Here is a 17,529-nt window from a genome sequence, read left to right as displayed (position 1 = left end):
ATTGTTTTTCTAGCATTTTGATAAATGAATTCCAGTATAATTGGTTTCAACTGTACTTTGTATTTTATTTTATGCAACACACAATTCTAAGAAAGTACCCACAAGATTCCTCAAACTTTCCAAAAGTTATTAATCCCTTTCACTGAGTCAAGTACACATCTTCCAGAGTCATTGAGCTTTATTTATATAAATTCCAAACCTAGAACTACTTATGGATCTAAATTGGACCAGGATTTTGGTATCTCTGATTTTTTTCTCCCACATATAAAGAATGGGTCTTTTCTTGATATCCCTAACTAATTTTTTTTTTTTTAAACCAACTATATAATCTCAATAGTTAAAACAAAAAACAAATAACAGGGCTGGGGTTGTGGCTCAGTGGTAGAGCACTCGCCTAGCATGTGCAAGGCCCTAGGTTAGATCCTTAGCACCACATAAAAATCAATTAAAGATATTGTGTCCAACTAAAAAAAATAATAATAATAAATATTTAAAAATTTTTTTAAAAATAACAATCATAAGTCCACTGAGAGAGAATTGGTGGGGGAGAGGGAACTCCTTTTTGTTTCTCTTTCTACTACCATGTTCAATCCCCAGATATAAACCCTATCAACAGTATAATAAAAGTCTTTTTGGTTCCTTTACTATGGAAATATGTGTGCAAAACACACATGGTAATTTCTATACAACAAAAAAATTAATGAGATTACTCTAAATGAACCAAAATGCAAGACTTTCCTCTTTATAGCTGAAAAATATTCTGCAGTATGGTTGGAACACACTTTCACTTAATACTATCCTCTTAAAAAACATGCTCTTAAATGGACACTTGACAGTATAAGTCTATAAAAATGTTCAAGACAGTAGAGATGACATTAATTTCTATTTCCCAATCACACACAAGGCTGAAAATACTGGGTATATTTACTGGCGTCTGTATTTCTCCTTTTGTAAACTGCTTCTTTACATTTTTTGCCTGTGTTTCTAATGTTTTCACTAATTTAACAAATATTTAGAGTGTTCAGTATTTTACATGCCAGGAATACAATAGTAAGCAAAAAACAAACGTGGACTTTCTTCTCAAAAAGCTAAAAAAATCTAATAAGAGAGTTAATGACATAAGTAAATGTAAAGTTGTAACAAATACTATGAAAAAGAATTATGTGACATCTGGGAATATGTATAGGTATCTGAAATGCTTAGGAATAAAAGTGTTTCCTGGCTTTCATATTTTAGAATATTTGCATATAGATAATGAGATATCTCAGGATGGGACACAAGTCTAAACAAAAAATTCATTCATGCTTCATATACACCTTACCTTATACCCACAGCCTGAAGGTAATTTTATATGATATTTTTATTGTGTCTGCATTTTGACTGTGATCTGTCACATGAAGTCAGGTATGGAATTTTCCACCTGTGGCATCATGTCAGAGCTCAAAAAGTTTCAGATTTTGGAGCATTCTGGATTTTGGATTTTCAGGTTAAAAATGCTCAACCTGTATGTAACAGGAAAAATTGATTTAGTGAACTCAGGAAAGGCTTATCTGACGAATGTGTAGGTATTGATAAAAAACAGAACAGAGGAACAGTATGCTCTAGATAAGAAAGAACAAAAAGCACCAAAGCTCTGTGACATGAAGTGTATGCATTTCGGGACCCAGGTTATCTTCCTGAGAGTAAGTGAAGGAACAGATCAATGTCTCTGTTTATTGTACATATACATGCACAACACAGAGAGAAAGAGAAGAATGAAAGAATATACACCATATTGTTAACAGTGATAAGTTATCTCTACAAGGCAGGTTGAAAAGATTTGTATCATTTCTGATACAACAAAGTTGAAAAGATTTGTATCATTTCTGATACAACAAAGTGTTGATAAGGGAAAATTATATTTCATTTTCTGTAATAAACTTATTCTGTAAATGTGAATCAGTCTACAAAAACAGTTACCACATCATTTTGTAACCTCGCATTTTTACACTTAATATATTGTAAACAATTTTATGATCTACACAGGACGTCTACTGACCCAGGCTATACTTAAATTGGGGCAAAATTTTGTTTTCACGGTTTTAAAAAATATAAAAGCAAAACAGAACATTTTCTTAAGTAATACAAATAAATGAGTCTGAAGTAGGAAAATAAGATTTAAGTGGAATAAGAAACTGTGCTATGATTCAAGATAATATGTAATTATTACACTAGGCAAAATTCCAATCAAACAATTAAGAATATTTAAAAAATTTTTTCTGATTAGATATTAAAAATCATCCAAAAGTCATAAAGACTGAGAATAAAAGGAATACCTCAGAGTAGCTGCAGTGTTTGAAGCAGAGGAAACTATATGAAGCACAGTTTCAAGGAAATATCAGGTCCAAGCAATGGCAAATTCCAAATTTATTGCAAACTGGAAGACGTTAAGAGAAACTAAAAAGAGTGAATTTCTAAAACCGCTGGCAAGAAACACGGCTGGGAACACTTCCTGAGCCAAAAGCACTGGTATGTATGCATTCCTGCATGCATGCATGCATGCATGCATACAATTCAAAACCTCTCCTACAACTATTATTTACAAATTTAAGTATTAAAAAAAAGACATATCAGGCTGGGGATGTGGTTCAAGCAGTAGCGCGCTCGCCTGGCATGTGTGTGGCGCTGGGTTCAATCCTCAGCACCACATAAAAATAAAGATGTTGTGTCCACCAAAAACTAAAAAAGTAAATAAATATTAAAAAATTCTCTCTTAAAAAAAAAATGAAGGCTGGGGTTGTGGCTCAGTGGTAGAGCGCTCGCCTAGCATGTGCAAGGCCCTGGGTTTGATCCTCAGCACCACATATAAATAGAGGTATTGTGTGCAACTACAACTAAAAACTAAATAAATATTTAAAAAAAAAATGAAACACCATGGCATTAATTCTCATCTACCATGACTAATCTCCAAAATCCATTCTACGGTTGGTTACATAAAAAAAAGCAGAAACCTTTATACCCTGCAGGTTTTGAATTTAGCTCCCACCTCTGAGACCTGATACTTGTGTGACAACCATTAACTTAAACATTTGAACACAAATTTATAAAAATTCTAGTACTATGTGAATTTAAATGCGGTAAGGTTATAATTAAAATAAAGCAATGTTTAAAATAATGGGAGATTATTAGTTTATGCAAATAGACTACGTAGAATACTAGAAATTCACTCTGAGGGACCCTAAACATCCTGAAAAGAGATGACCAGATTTCTTTCAGAACAACAAAAACTGGGGAAATAGAAGCAGTCTGTGTTGACTGCTAGTTAGGAAAAATGCGAGATAGTTATTTTAAGGAAACAACAACAATAACAACAACAGTAGCAAAAAAAACAGACTTTGCAAAGGAGCCTCAAACTGAAAAGTCAGAAAGAAGACTGAGCTGTTATCAGAATGACAACTCTACTGAGTGCTTCAGGGTAAAGAAAATCAGAATTGTATTTTCCTAACAATGGTGACTAGCTCCTTAAACAATACAAAGGAGGTCATCACAGGAAATGCCAACAAATATAGGATAAAATTCTTAACTGAAAAAATGAAAAGCTAGTAAACTGCAAGACTGAGACTTTTATACTAATTGGGCAACTCTGATTTTATAAATAATTTTGGATCAACAAATATGCCTCAAAATTAGGACATGAACCAAATGAAATTTTTTACAAAACTATTTAAATATTTGAATAATCTAACAAAGGATATAAGTTGTTAGCAAAGCTACTGGATGCAACTTGGATGTGGTACACTGAATTTAGAAGAAATAGTATTTATTTTCTTCTGAACTTTGTCAAAAACTAAACCACAGAAGGAATTATTTAAGAAAAGTACTTCATTTAAAAAATGATATTTTAATATAAACTCTGCTTTGCAGCTGGGTGGTAGAATGCCTAGTATATGTGAGGCCCTGGGTTTGATCCCTAGCACCAATGAAAAGGAAAAAAAGGCAGGGGGAGGGGAGGATAATGAAAACAGTGAATAGAGAAAGAAATTTCAGAATTGAAACCTATAATTTGTTCTCTTATTTACTGTAGGAAAACTAGTATCAAGTTATTTTAACTTTTTAAGAATCAGAACATTAGTAAAATAGCACTATATTTGTTTCTTGAAAATCCAAATGAATTATTCAAAGCCACCCTAGGAGAAGGAATTTTGAAACCTAAGCACCATGAACTTATCAAAGATGGGTTAAGAGAACATTTACACTATTATCTTCAGAAATAAATGCTATTTTCTTTGCAAATCTCCAGGCAACAAAAATAAAAAAAAAAAATGTAAATAATCTTGTGTCTTTAATGTGAATGCTCTTTCCCATTTCATTTTGGGTTTTCTATACCACAGTGTAAAACAGGACTGATTAAACAATTTGTCCCTGAAATCAAACTTCCTGCAGATCAAATTAAAATTTTATTTTTGAGAAAAGCCAGAAGTCTGGGCTTCCCAAATGGTCTTCCTCCACTGACACTGCAGGTGGAAAAAGGGCTTATTAAGAGGATGCAACCCTGACTCTGTACCTGACCTAATTTGACACCATTGCAATAAAGGCACTAAGGCACTTCATTACAGCCTGGTGAGCATTTTTGTTGCACTTAGTGGAAAGAGTGGGGGAAAGAGCATATCTATTCTATCTTCTTGGAAGCAAAAACGCTCTTTGTCACATTTTTGGTTGTTAAGAAACTGAACCATTTATAACATTCAATTTTAACCTGTTTTAGATATTCCAATTTAAGGAACTCTGGATTGTGCAGAGGGAGTGAGTGGAGGGGAGGCAGGGTGTGGATGGGAAGAAGGGTGGAATGAGACAGACATTATTACCCTACATACATGTATGATTACACTATCGGTGTAATTCTGCACCATATTCAGTCAGAGGAAGGAAGGAGAAGCTGTGCTCCATTTGTGTACAACGTGCCAAAAGACATTCTATTGTCATGATAACTAATTAGAACACATTTTTTTTTTAAAAAAGTGTGGTAGAATTACTATTTTTGAACATAAATAATGTTATTAGTCTAATCTCCTGATTTCTTGCAAATACTCTGCTCAATTTCTGATATCTTAAAATCATGGTTCCACAATTACACCATGATTAATTACATCAATACCAAAGACCAAGCTAACACTTCTGAAAGAAAGTAGTTAATTTGTTGAACTGGGTACCTAGATTGTTATTCATAAAAACTTTAGAAAGTGAGGAAGTATTTAAATTCTTTTCACAGAGCAGTATTCAAGATTCTGTCTTCAGTATTTTCCATTTCCCTCAATTCCTTCCCAGAGCAGAAGATATAACTTCTCTGTTCACCTACTAACTTTTGAAAAATGCATATCTGTTAAAAATCACTTAGATGTAACACCATCCTACCTTATTACTGAAGTTTTCAGTCCTCAGAGGCAAAAACCCTACTCATCCTTTAATAATCCGAATATGAACATTTCCTCCACATCTTAATATTACTGAAATACTCTAAAATCAATGATGTCTTACAATCAACACTGGCCAGACATGACATGACTGTCATTACCATCCACATATATCATTCACAATTATTCATAGTGTTTTCACCTGGGTGGTACCCAAGTTCAAGGCCAGCTGGACAACTTATCAAGACCATCTCAAAACAGAACATAAAAAAGGTTTAGGGTGGAGCTCAGTGGTAGAGTACCCCAGGTCAATTCCCAGTAAGAAAGAAAGGAAGAAAGGAAGGAAGGAAGGAAGGAGGGAAGGAAGGAAGGTTGGAATCATGTTTGTTAGACTTAACTGCTATTTAAAATGTCTTCCTAGGTTTTGTTTGAATACTTCTTGTTGATATTTTCTGTTACAATCCAGAAAGCACCAAAAATCAAACCTTGCAGAATATATCAGTGACTTAGAAGAAAACCCCAAAATAATAATGGAATATTGCATCAACAACACTCTAAAACAGAATAATACTTTATGGAAAAAAAAAAAACCCTATGAGATAAAAATTAAAACTGCCTAAAATTTTATTTTTAACATTTAAAACTGGTAATTGACACACTGTGTTACAATAGACACACCTTCGATTTGATGAAATTCATTTTGTACTTGGGGCGGGGGGTACGAGGGATTGAATCCAGGAACACTTAATCACTGAGCAACATCCCCAGCACTTTTTTTATATTTTATTTTGAGGCAGGGTATGACCAAGTTGAGGCTGGCTTTGAATCTTCGATCCTTCTGCTTTAGCCTCCCAAAGCGCTGGTATTACAGGTATGCACCACTGCACCTGGCAGTGTGTACTTTTTTTAATACATCCAAAAATACTTCTGGCTTCCTATTACATCTTTCCCACTATTATCAGAAATTCAACAATTTAAATCTACTTTCAAGTACACTGCTTCCTCTTCTGCTTTCCCAAATACTGCTCTTTAGATCCCTTAATAAAGTAGTTTGCCACGCATGCTGGTGTGCCTATAATCCCAGTGGCTTGGGAGGCTAAGGCAGGAGGATTGAGAGTTCAAAGCCAGCCTCAGCAACAGCAAGGTACTAAGCAACTCAGTGAGACCCTGTCTCTAAATAAAATACAAAAAAAAAAAAAAAAAAGGGCTGGGGATGTGGCTCAGTGGTTGAGTGCCCCTGAATTCAATCCTTCGTACCAAAAAAAAAAAAAAAAAAAAAGAGGAAAAATTAATTTAACAGCATCATTTTCCTAATTACAAAGGATAAAAAAGGGAGGCAAGCATACTATAGAGGCTAAGAATGCAGACTTGAAAAATTAGACTACTTTGGTTCAAATCCTAACATTGCCACTTAATGAGTAAAATTTCTTTCTATGACTCAGTTTTCTCACCCATAAAGTAACAATTATTAATATAAGTCTATCACCCCTCATCCAAACCCAAATTTTAAAACTTTTCATATTTCAAAAAAATAATACTATGGATTATGTTACACCATCACCAGATGTTGAGGCAGCACTTCATAACTAAACACACCAATATTTCCATAAAATATAAACTTACAATTTTATAGGACAAATAAAGACTACAAATAGCCTCACACCACTTCTGGTCATGATTATTTGTTGGCCACTGAATCTATGCCAAACGTACTTGTGATTTATTTTTTAAATATTCAGAGTTTTAGAAGTTTGGAATTGTGTATAGGAACTGTAGGGTAGTATCAAGTACATGTTCATATGAATGTTAGAATGACTAAAAGACTTAGAGAACTGAAAAAAAAAAAAGCACACAGTAAGCACATTATCATCATCACCACCACCTCTGATTTTTGTTTGCCTTAATACCTTAAATTCAGTGAATCACTCCAAGCTTTCTTAATTTTATTCTTCAAACTTCTTTATGATCTCCACTTCTAATCTCACTGACATTGCTTTAGTTCTCTTGTCCCACTTTTCTAAGGAGAGTTTCCAAAAAAACAGACTCAAAGTCATCACTTCCTTAAAAATGAATTACCAGGGCTGGGGTTGTGAATCACTGGGTTCTATCCTCAGCACCACATAAAAAAAAATAAATAAATAAAGGTATTGTGTCCATCTACAATTAATAAAAATAAAATTAAAAAAAAAAAGAATTACCACTGAAAGAAATTTAGCATGGCATGAAACTCCCTGCATACTCTATCTGCTACTCTATATTCCATTAATGCTTCCTCCCTGAAAAAACTAAGCCCCCAAAGAAGTCCTTTTATTCAATGCAATCTGGATCAGTTTTTGCTTGGTTAACCAAAAATCTGATTAAAATAGGGAATCATAAAACATAATACATGTATGTAAATAATATTTACTTCAACATAAAAGATATAATGTATGATAGTTTACCCATCCTTAAGTGAAGGGCAGACCTTTTCTTTGGATAATGTCTCTACTGAATATAAATTCATGTTGCCTTTCTTACATAAACCATATCCATGAAACCTTATCTAAAACTTCAAAGCATCTCTAAAGTGAAGCATAAACTTGAAGTTAACAAGCAATCTGAATAGGCAGACAATCTTTCTAGATTTTTTTTCTTTCAATCTTTTAAGTTGTCTCAACCACATATAATTAAACAGCAATTATACTTTCAGTCTTTCCAAACTATGCAACTTGGTTATCATAGCAAAAGTGTTTTTTTGTTTTTTTTGTATGTTTCATTAGTTTGGGGTTACCCAGTTAAATTATATAATGTTATCAGGCTTTAAAAAGATGAAAGCTTTTGGCAGGTTTGCAACTCTACTAATGGATGAAGTAGTGAGTGCTATTACTAGAAGTAACCTATTTGCTGCAGAGTTATCAGTTAATTGGTGTTACCCCCACTCCCCGCAAAAGCAGCAAATATTAGTTCATATAGTGAAGGCCAGTCAAAGGGCTTTGTCACATATTATTCATCAATAACACGACTTTCCTCAGGCAGTTAGCTCCCAACTCCTAGAGGCAAAAACTGCTCATCATAGATAATGTTGCTCCCTTTACTCTCTTTTTAAATGCCCTAAACAAAACTAATCACTTATTCTTTAGTGTTCGTCATATATCTGCTAGTCTACTTATTCTCTCAAGTATCAATTTAAATACGGCAAATGACTACTTCATTTTCCTCTGATCCTCTTATCTAGGTAAGTTTTCCCTAAAAATCAAAAAATAAGTTGATAATTTTCTTTGCTAAATAATTCAGAGAAACCAAAAGTATGTATTTTCACTAAAAATTGGTGACCAAAAATTACTGAACAATTACTGTTAATTCAACTAACATTCACTCTATAGATATGTGCCATGTACTGTAACAATTGTCTTAGCACAATATCTCATATAACAATAATCTTATGAAGAACAAGTATTAATATACTAATGAAGAAACAAAGGCTCGAGAAGCTAGTAGTCTGCCCAAAGTTAACAGTAATCCCTTTACAAAGCTGTCTCATTCCTGAATCTTAGCTCTTAACCACTATATTACAATGTTTCATGCAGGATTATACTTCCTTTCAAATTTCGAATGTGAAAAGCATCAAAAAGATTATTGAATTTCAGATGGAGGAATCGGCAGGTGCAAAGACCATGAGATGCTTCAGCAAGGGACCAGTGTGGAGGCAGATGTGAACTTAGAGAAAAGAACACCGAGCAAGAAAGTCAGGTGACTAAGAGAAAACCATACCCTGTAGGTCTTCGAACTCTGGTTTTTACCCTGAACACAGTATAAAACCATTGAAAAGCTTTGAATAAAAATGTGTGTATCTAGCTTTATTCTAAAAAAAAGAGATGGAGGGAAGATGACAATTATGCTTAAGATCAGTGATAATAATTCCAGTGACAACAGTACCCAGAATCAATGAGAAATAAAAAAAGAGGTAATGAAAAATAGATACTGAACATATTTTAAAGCTTGAGCCAATCTTTGAGGATTCTGCTGGATATTTACATAATGAAGAAAAGCCAAGTCATAAAAAAGCCACCACAAATATTTTAAAGTTATCATAATCTTAAATAACTTAGTTTTAATGATCAAGTGACAAAGCTAATCAAGTTTTTTCTATGCTATGGATAAAAACCATGAAAATGTCACTGAATGTAATCCTATAGACTAAGAAATCTTCAACAGTATTAAAATTACTCCAAATAGGAAGAAAAATGTATTAAATGTGCTGATATTATATTGGAAAATTTTATGGCAATATTAAAGTCACTAAAGATAAAAGCATTCCTAAAATATTCATAGTGGAAGGTTAAAAAAAAAGAAATGTGATAAACTAAAACACAAGGATTATATCAGAATAATCATCATTTCCATATCAAAAATATAATTAAATTATTTCAGTTTCCTTATTAAAATGAAAAATACTTTTCAAATAAACAAAAATGTCTATAATTTCCAAGAGTACAAAACAAAATGGGGGAGGAGGGGAAGACTCAAGACTAAAACTACAGTCATTCAATTAAACAGCATTTATTGGTTAATTAAGAGGGACAGACTAAATTACAACATAAAAGACAACAGAGTAAAACACATAAAAAAATAATAAGGAGTATCTCTATCATCCAGTATATGGTGATTTTAAGACTAAGTAAAAAAGAGCAAAGTAGTGATATTCTATCACTGTTTATTTCAAATAATAATACTTATAATAAAAAAGCAAAATGGAATAGAATATTTAATTATTTAAAATGGGTACCTATTAGGGCTGGAACTGTGGCTCAGTGATAGGCACTGGGTTCAATTCTTAGCACTACACAAACAAAATAAAGTCCACTGACAACTAAAAAAATATTTTTAAAAAATGGGTATCTATTAAGGTTTGGGAAGAAACAGGGTGGTAGATCGGCTATTGATATTGGAACCTAGTGTTTTATATAAATTATAAAACAACATTAAATTTTAAAAACTAAAAAGTGAACCTAATGGTATGTCTATGCCTAGCATAATATAAAAGAACTATTTCAAGTGAAATAAACACATAAAACCTCAAAATGCTTTTAGTAATCATATTATTATTAGTGTCGGTAGTGGTATACTGTTTAATATATGTGTAACAATTGATAAAGCAAATGAGTAATTATGTATTATTTTAATCCTATAGTATCTGTCAATGAAGTGAGGAAGAAAGGAAATAATAACAAGATAGAAAGGTTAAAGAAAAACAATCTGATGCTAATTCTGAAGTAGAAACAATGACCAACTCTTAGCACTGAGACTCTTAGCAACTATTACAAATAACGGGGCTCCTTGCTATTCTCCTTGGAGAACTGCATTATCCAAACCTTGGACAGAAAATGTACAAGATGAATCTGGAACATCTTATAATAACAGATAGTAAGGAAGCTTTTAAAGACCACCTTATCGGGTCATGTCCCAATGACTTAGAAGCCAACCTAAGATACACACACACACACACACACACACTTGTAGATAGATACAATTTTATTTCATTTTATTTGTTTATTTTTATGTGGTGCTGGGGATTGAACCCAGTGTCTCACACATGCTAGGCAAGCGTTCTACCACTGAGCCACAAACCCAGCCCCTGAAGAAACTCTTAATGACCAAAGATTGTACAATTTGCTCTCAGTAAGGATAATCAGAATGGACTGAAATAGATCAAATACATACCAGTGCAGGACTCCTAGTATTACTTAAATTGGAAAAAAAAAAAAAATTTAGTCCCTGCTGAAGGGAAGTGCTAAGTGAGCCAACTCATTATTTAAAAAATTAGTACATATAGGGAACAAAAAACATACAGCCATTTTTCCCATTAAGAACCATACTCGAGGGTAACCAAATAGTAGACACGAAAAGTTTCTTTTGTGAAAATTATATATAACAAACTAAAAGGAATGAAAATAAAATGTTGTCATTGTACAACTCCTCTACATTCATGTGATTTTTTCTTTAGCCCTAGGACTTGGTTTTTAATGCTTTGAACATAATAATTTAAGTTTATAATTTAGTTAACTTATGACTAGACAGCTGTAACTAACTGACAGTAAGAGACTGGAGCAATAAATTATATACATAGCCTGGCATGGTGATGCATGTCTACAATCCCACTGACTTGGGAGACTGAGGCAGGATCAAGTTGGAGAGCAACCTGGGTAACTTAACAAGAACCTGTCTCAAAATAAAAAATAAAAAGGACTGGGTATGTACTTCAGTGGTAGAGTGTCCTAGATTCAATCCCTAGTACCGTGGGGAAAAAAATTGTATACATATTTTATTTGGTTCCATAATCATTTGCCATTTCTAGTGTAGGTTTAGTAGCCCTTATCTGGATTTCTGGATTGACTGGAACTAGAATTTGTTTTTTTAAAGTGTTTCTGATTTGAGATTTATTTTTAACTTTGGAATATCTGTAGACGCTTACCAGCTGAGCATCTCTAGTCCAAAAATCCCAAATCTAAAATGCTCCAAAATCATTCAGAAGTTTTTGACTGCTATGTTAGCACTCAAAAATTTGGGGGTTTGGAGAATTTCATATTTTGGAATTTTTTTTATCAGGAATACTCAACCTATGTGTCTAAAGTCATACTATATAATTTTATTTCTAAAAAATTATAGACAATGACCATTGATACTGTAATATTTATGGAAAAATATACTGTAACAGTGAGAATATTATATTGCCTATTCTTGTTTGCTAGGGCTACCATAACAACAGGCTTAGTGACTTAAACAATATAAATTTATTTTATCAGGGTTCTAAAGACTAAAAGACCAAGATTAAGGTGTCAGTAAGTCTGGTTTCTGGTAGATGGCTACCTTTCAGCTGTTTCCTCACATATAGTCTTTTTTCTTTTATATGAAGGACCCTAGTGTCTCTGTGCCCAAATTTCTTCTTATAACAACACTAATTAGATTCAATTAGTACTCTAACAGCCTTATTTTAATTTAATTTCCTCTTTATAGGTCCTCATCTTCCAAATACAGTCATATTCCAAGATGCTAGGGATTCCAGTTTCAAGACAGTTTTTGGGTCACACTATTCAGCCCATAAAACTGCTGATTTAGCATACCAAAGCAGTGGGGAAAATGATATTAATGCATACATTTCAATATCTGACTTGATAAAGAGTAGGTGCTTAACAATTTACTAACTGCATGATTTTAAAAATGTGTTAAACAACATAATAATAATTCTAAGCAAAATAAAAATAATCCTAATGTAAATCCAAAGTAAAAATAATCCTAAGCATAAAAAACTCAGTCACGGGGCTAGGGTTATGGCTCAGCAGTATAGCGCCTGCCTAGTATTTGTGACCCCCCTAGGTTTGATTCTCAGCACCACATACAAATAAGAAAAAAAAAAATCATCAATAACTAATAAAAATAGTTAAAAAACTCAAGACAGCATTTGTTAGAACAATGCATATGCTGAGCATAACATCAGACATCAGACTCCCTAAACTAACCTCATTTATTTGTCTTTCATTCAACAATCTCTACTTTAAGTTTTCCCTAATACTTTAACTTTTTTTTTTTTTTTTAAGGAGTAGGGAGGGCTTGATGATAATTATTTTGGTGAAAAGGTAAGTGAGCTAGAATATGAGAAGCTACAAGTATTCTATTTACTTGTATTCTGTTTGGCTACAGACCAGATACTAGAATAGGAAACATAATATTTTCACTGTTAAATTAAGATATATATTTTTCCATAAATATTACACAGTGTCAATTTTTTTGTTCTATTATCTCCAACAGAAGTAAAAAATATACTAACTACCTTCAAATTTTCAGAGTAAACTGATCTGGGCTTGCTCAGGTCAACAGGAATGAATTAGTACTATTCTGTGCATAAGCAGGTGGTAAAGAAGAATGAAAATAAATGACATATTAGAGATGATGAAGAATCAGACAAGATGGGGAGTAAAATTGACTGAATTATATTGTTATATTGTGTGCTAGTACAAATATGCAACAATAAATCCTACTATTATGTATAATTATAATGCACCAATAGAAAAAATTATCAAAGCAAAATTTAAAAAAAGAATCAGAGAAAAATATCACAAAGGTTCAAAGGTTTCCTGGAAGATATGACACTTATTCAAATTGTACTTTGAGAGCTTGGTAGCTGCTCAAGTAATGCAAAAAGGCAAATAAACCACTATGAGGAAAGACACACTGATATTTAAACCAATAGTGAATGTTACAGAAGTAAAAATAGCCTAGTATTGACAGAATTTAAAAAAACATGTGAAGGGGAATGCAATAAGATAAATAAGAACTGGGAAGAAGCTGGATCATTCCATTTTATAAAGAATCTTAAATCATAGAGAGCACAAAATTTGTGAATGGCAGAACCAGGATTTGCATCCAATCTTAACATTTCACTTAGCAAAGTGACCACATTCCCTACTTTTTGTAGGTCATACCTGGTTTATAACTATTGTCTTTATGTCATTATTAATACAGCCTTCTATCATCTCTATAAATGCTCCTCTGGGAAATATCTTTACCCTACCTCTTCGGTAACTATGACATATTTTTCTTTGCCCAAGAAAAATGGGGTTTCCTTAACTCCTCTCATTATAGTGGAATTAATTGCTGACAGAGACTATATTGATAAAAATAAGAGAACATTTGAAAGGACTACCATCGTCTTAACAAATAATCTAACATATACTAGAGTTAAACTGTCTTTTATTTTTTAAAAAAGTCATTATTTAAACACACACACACATACACACACACACATATACACACAAAGATGACAGAGACAACAAAAAGGAAAATGGATCATTCTTCTAACTTTAATATGATTCAAAGAAACTATGGACTCAGAACACTTCAGTTACACCATGACCATAAACTAAAACTGCTTATGGAAAGATAGTTGAATTCTAGTCACCCTTGCCCAAAACATGTCATTTTTGTTTGCACAAGTTCTGAAGCACACACTCTCGTATTCTGTCCTTCAAAAAATTAATATTTACCCTACTGAAAAGAAGCTGCAACAACTTGCTTATTCTTCCTCATTCTCATGTTTTTTGGCATTCAGGTATTTGCTTTTACTGGCTAGGACACAGGCAAATGATTGGGCCCAGTGATATCCCCTAAGGGGAAGTAGGCAGTATCAGTGGGCTGTCTGGGAAAGGTTTCCTTCCTTGATAAACACAAAATATGGAGAAGATGTTTTCTATTCTGCCCTAATTCATTTTTAATTTTTTCTCTGGACGTGGATGTTTAAAAGCGAATTGTACCAATCATCCTGTGACCAACAGGAAACAAGGCTAAGTCCCTATCCGGTAAATTAAGGGGGAAAAAAAAACCACCCAGGAAAACCTTAAGTCCCCACTGACATCACTGAAGAGTTTAATAAACTTAAAAGCCCATCCTCTAAATGCATGATCCTATACAACAAATGTTCTTACTCTTCAGGTCAACTAAAATTGGGTATTCTTTCACTTGCAACTAAGAGCATATCAATTGACCTGATAGGTCTAGCAAGGAAATCACTCAGGGCAACTATTATGACCTTCTCAAACTCAGAAACATGAATTTAAAAAGGAAGCACAAGGATTAAACATCTGAAGAAAGAGGGTGAATTTTCTTTTCCCAGAGATAACACATAGTATTTTCCTATGTGACAGATATTATATTTGCTTGATTACCTCATATAAGTTTCAAAACAATCCCAGGAAATATTAATTCCATTTTATAGAGAAAAAAACTGTAGCTTAGAAAAGTTAAACAATCTGCCAAGGTCACATTCCTCCATAGTGGTTGAAGAAGCATTTATAATCCATATCAACTTACTTAAGCCTAAGTGCCTAAATTTTGAGTTTAGTAGAAGATAAATGGCTCAATTATCTATTATTTTTCTATGAAGAAGAGATTTAAGTTTTCTGGTGAGCATGAAAAATACATACAGGAGGGTAAAGAACTTGGGACCATGATTGTAATTTTGAACAACCAATGTTTTGCAATGGCAAAAAGACTTTCTTAGTTTATAATAGACGAATCAAGGCTTAGAAAGAAGAAACAAATTACAAAAAGATGTATTGTAGGGAGTGGCAAAGTCAGGAATGAACTCAGACTAGTGTACTTTTCATTTCACTGTATACTGTTTTCCCTTAAAACAAATGCATCCTATCTCCAACATTCATATGGGGGGAGGGTTAAAATCTGTAATACATAAAACTACACAGTCTTACTAAAATAGATTTATAATAATCCCCTGCTATCTGTAATTTTACTTCCCACAGTTTTAGTTACCTGCATTCAACCATGGTCTGAAAATGTTAATATTTTCTTGACTCTTCCAAGAAAGACCATATTCACATACTTTTTATTATAGTATTATTATAACTATTCTATTTTTATTATTAGTTATTGTTGTTATGATTAGCATAAATTAAACTTCATCATAAATGTATGTGTAGGGAAAAAAACATGATATATATAAGGTTTGGTGTTATCTGTGGTTTTAGGAATCCACTGGGGGAATGTTGGAATAGTATCCCTTAGGGATAAGCAGGGACTACTATACAGAACTCCAATTTATCTATTTGTTGATAAGCTTTGACATGAAAAAAAGGGACAACAAAACTGTTTGTGGTATAGATACATAGTAGCAAGAAAAAATAACATAATAAAAAAATTTCAAGATACCTATTCTTCCATGCTCAATGTTTGAAAAGAATTAAGATTTTCTTGGTAAGTATCAACATGTTAAAGGTAGTTGAGAATACAATGACTATTTCTCATTAAATGTTCTAAAAAACATACTTTTTGGAAAATAATCTTAAGAAAAACTAAGCAAGTTAACGAACTGGAGAACCAGTATCACATTATTCCTATAGCAGAATAGGCCAAATGGGAATTATTATTAATTTCTCCTAACAATTCATGATTATATAGACATGGACTAGGACTACTAATATGCTAAAATCCAATCATTTGACAATATATAGCTATATGCAAAAGAAAAGATGTGGATAGAGAATGTGTACGATTATTGATATTAATACAAAATACCAAAGGGATAGCCAGTGGGGAGACAAGAACATCTGACACTGAGAAATTCCACATTTGGATTCCCAAGAACTACTTATTCTTTTTCCTGGGAATAATAATTTTCATGAATTAAGTTGATGTAAAGGTTTACTCATTAATCAATGATTTCTAAAAATTTCACATTTTAAAAATACTATTAGGATAAAACTAAAACACAGAACTGGCTTACTCTGCAATATCAAGATATCCACAGGAAGCAGCTGCATGTAGTGGTATCCAGCCTTCATTATCAGGTTGATTGATATTTGCTCCATTTTCTACCAGAAACTTCACCATATCAACATTGTCATCAATGCAGGCCTAAAAACAAAACAGAAAGCATGACTGGAAAAAAAATGTGAATCAACACTCCAAATAAAAGATCAATAAAATAAAATTCCCTTTGTAAATTTTATGATATAAATACTTTCTGTATATTAGTTTGCAGCTATCTTATTATATAGCCAATAAGACAATGATACCAACTAAACTATAAGAGTCCTTGCTTAGACACACATATAATACTGCTGTATGTGACCACTCTCTCTATGGTAACCCAGTTAGGGAAAAAAAAAAAAAAAAACATACTAAATGAAAACAATCAAAATATTATAATTATCAATAATATTCTTCATAGCAGTGGTTCCCAAAATATGATCTGCTGTTGGTTGGGAGGCCCAAAAACCTTTCAGGGAGTGAACAAGACCGAAACTATTTTCAAAAGAACTTTGTTGATGTGCACTGGAGGATACAAAAGCCACACTGATAAAACTGTATGTGCCTTAGCAAAAAACAATGAAACAACCACTTCTATTAATAGTCACTGTATTGACCACTACACATCCACTGTTTTTTTAAAGCTCTTTTTACTTATGAATGTCCTTGACAACGTTGTGAAAATTATAAATTTTATTAACTCTTTACCTTTGAACACCTTTTTAATATCCTATGGGAAAGATGGGAAGTATGCATTAAAGTACTTTCTTGAGGAAAAGCATTTATACCAATGAGTTGCAAACTGAACAATCATTTTTGCAGAAAATATTGTTTTTAGTTA

General features: G+C 32.7%; 1 protein-coding gene across 4 annotated transcripts in view; it reads right to left on the bottom strand.

Moving 5' to 3' along the window:
- Ppp1r12a (protein phosphatase 1 regulatory subunit 12A) overlaps nt 1-17,529 on the bottom strand; it is a 137,612-nt gene that overhangs the window by 73,581 nt on the left and 46,502 nt on the right. For all 4 annotated transcript variants that reach the window (XM_027920474.3, XM_071609662.1, XM_071609663.1 and 1 more), the window contains exon 2: nt 16,663-16,793. In XM_027920474.3, coding sequence (XP_027776275.2) covers nt 16,663-16,793 — 131 coding nt within the window. The remainder of the gene's footprint in view (nt 1-16,662; nt 16,794-17,529) is intronic.

This window comes from Marmota flaviventris, chromosome 3 (genome assembly GCF_047511675.1).
Source record: "Marmota flaviventris isolate mMarFla1 chromosome 3, mMarFla1.hap1, whole genome shotgun sequence".
NCBI classification, from domain to species: domain Eukaryota; kingdom Metazoa; phylum Chordata; class Mammalia; order Rodentia; family Sciuridae; genus Marmota; species Marmota flaviventris.
Note: the sequence above shows the minus strand (reverse complement) of the source record. Positions and strands in the feature narration are given on the sequence as shown.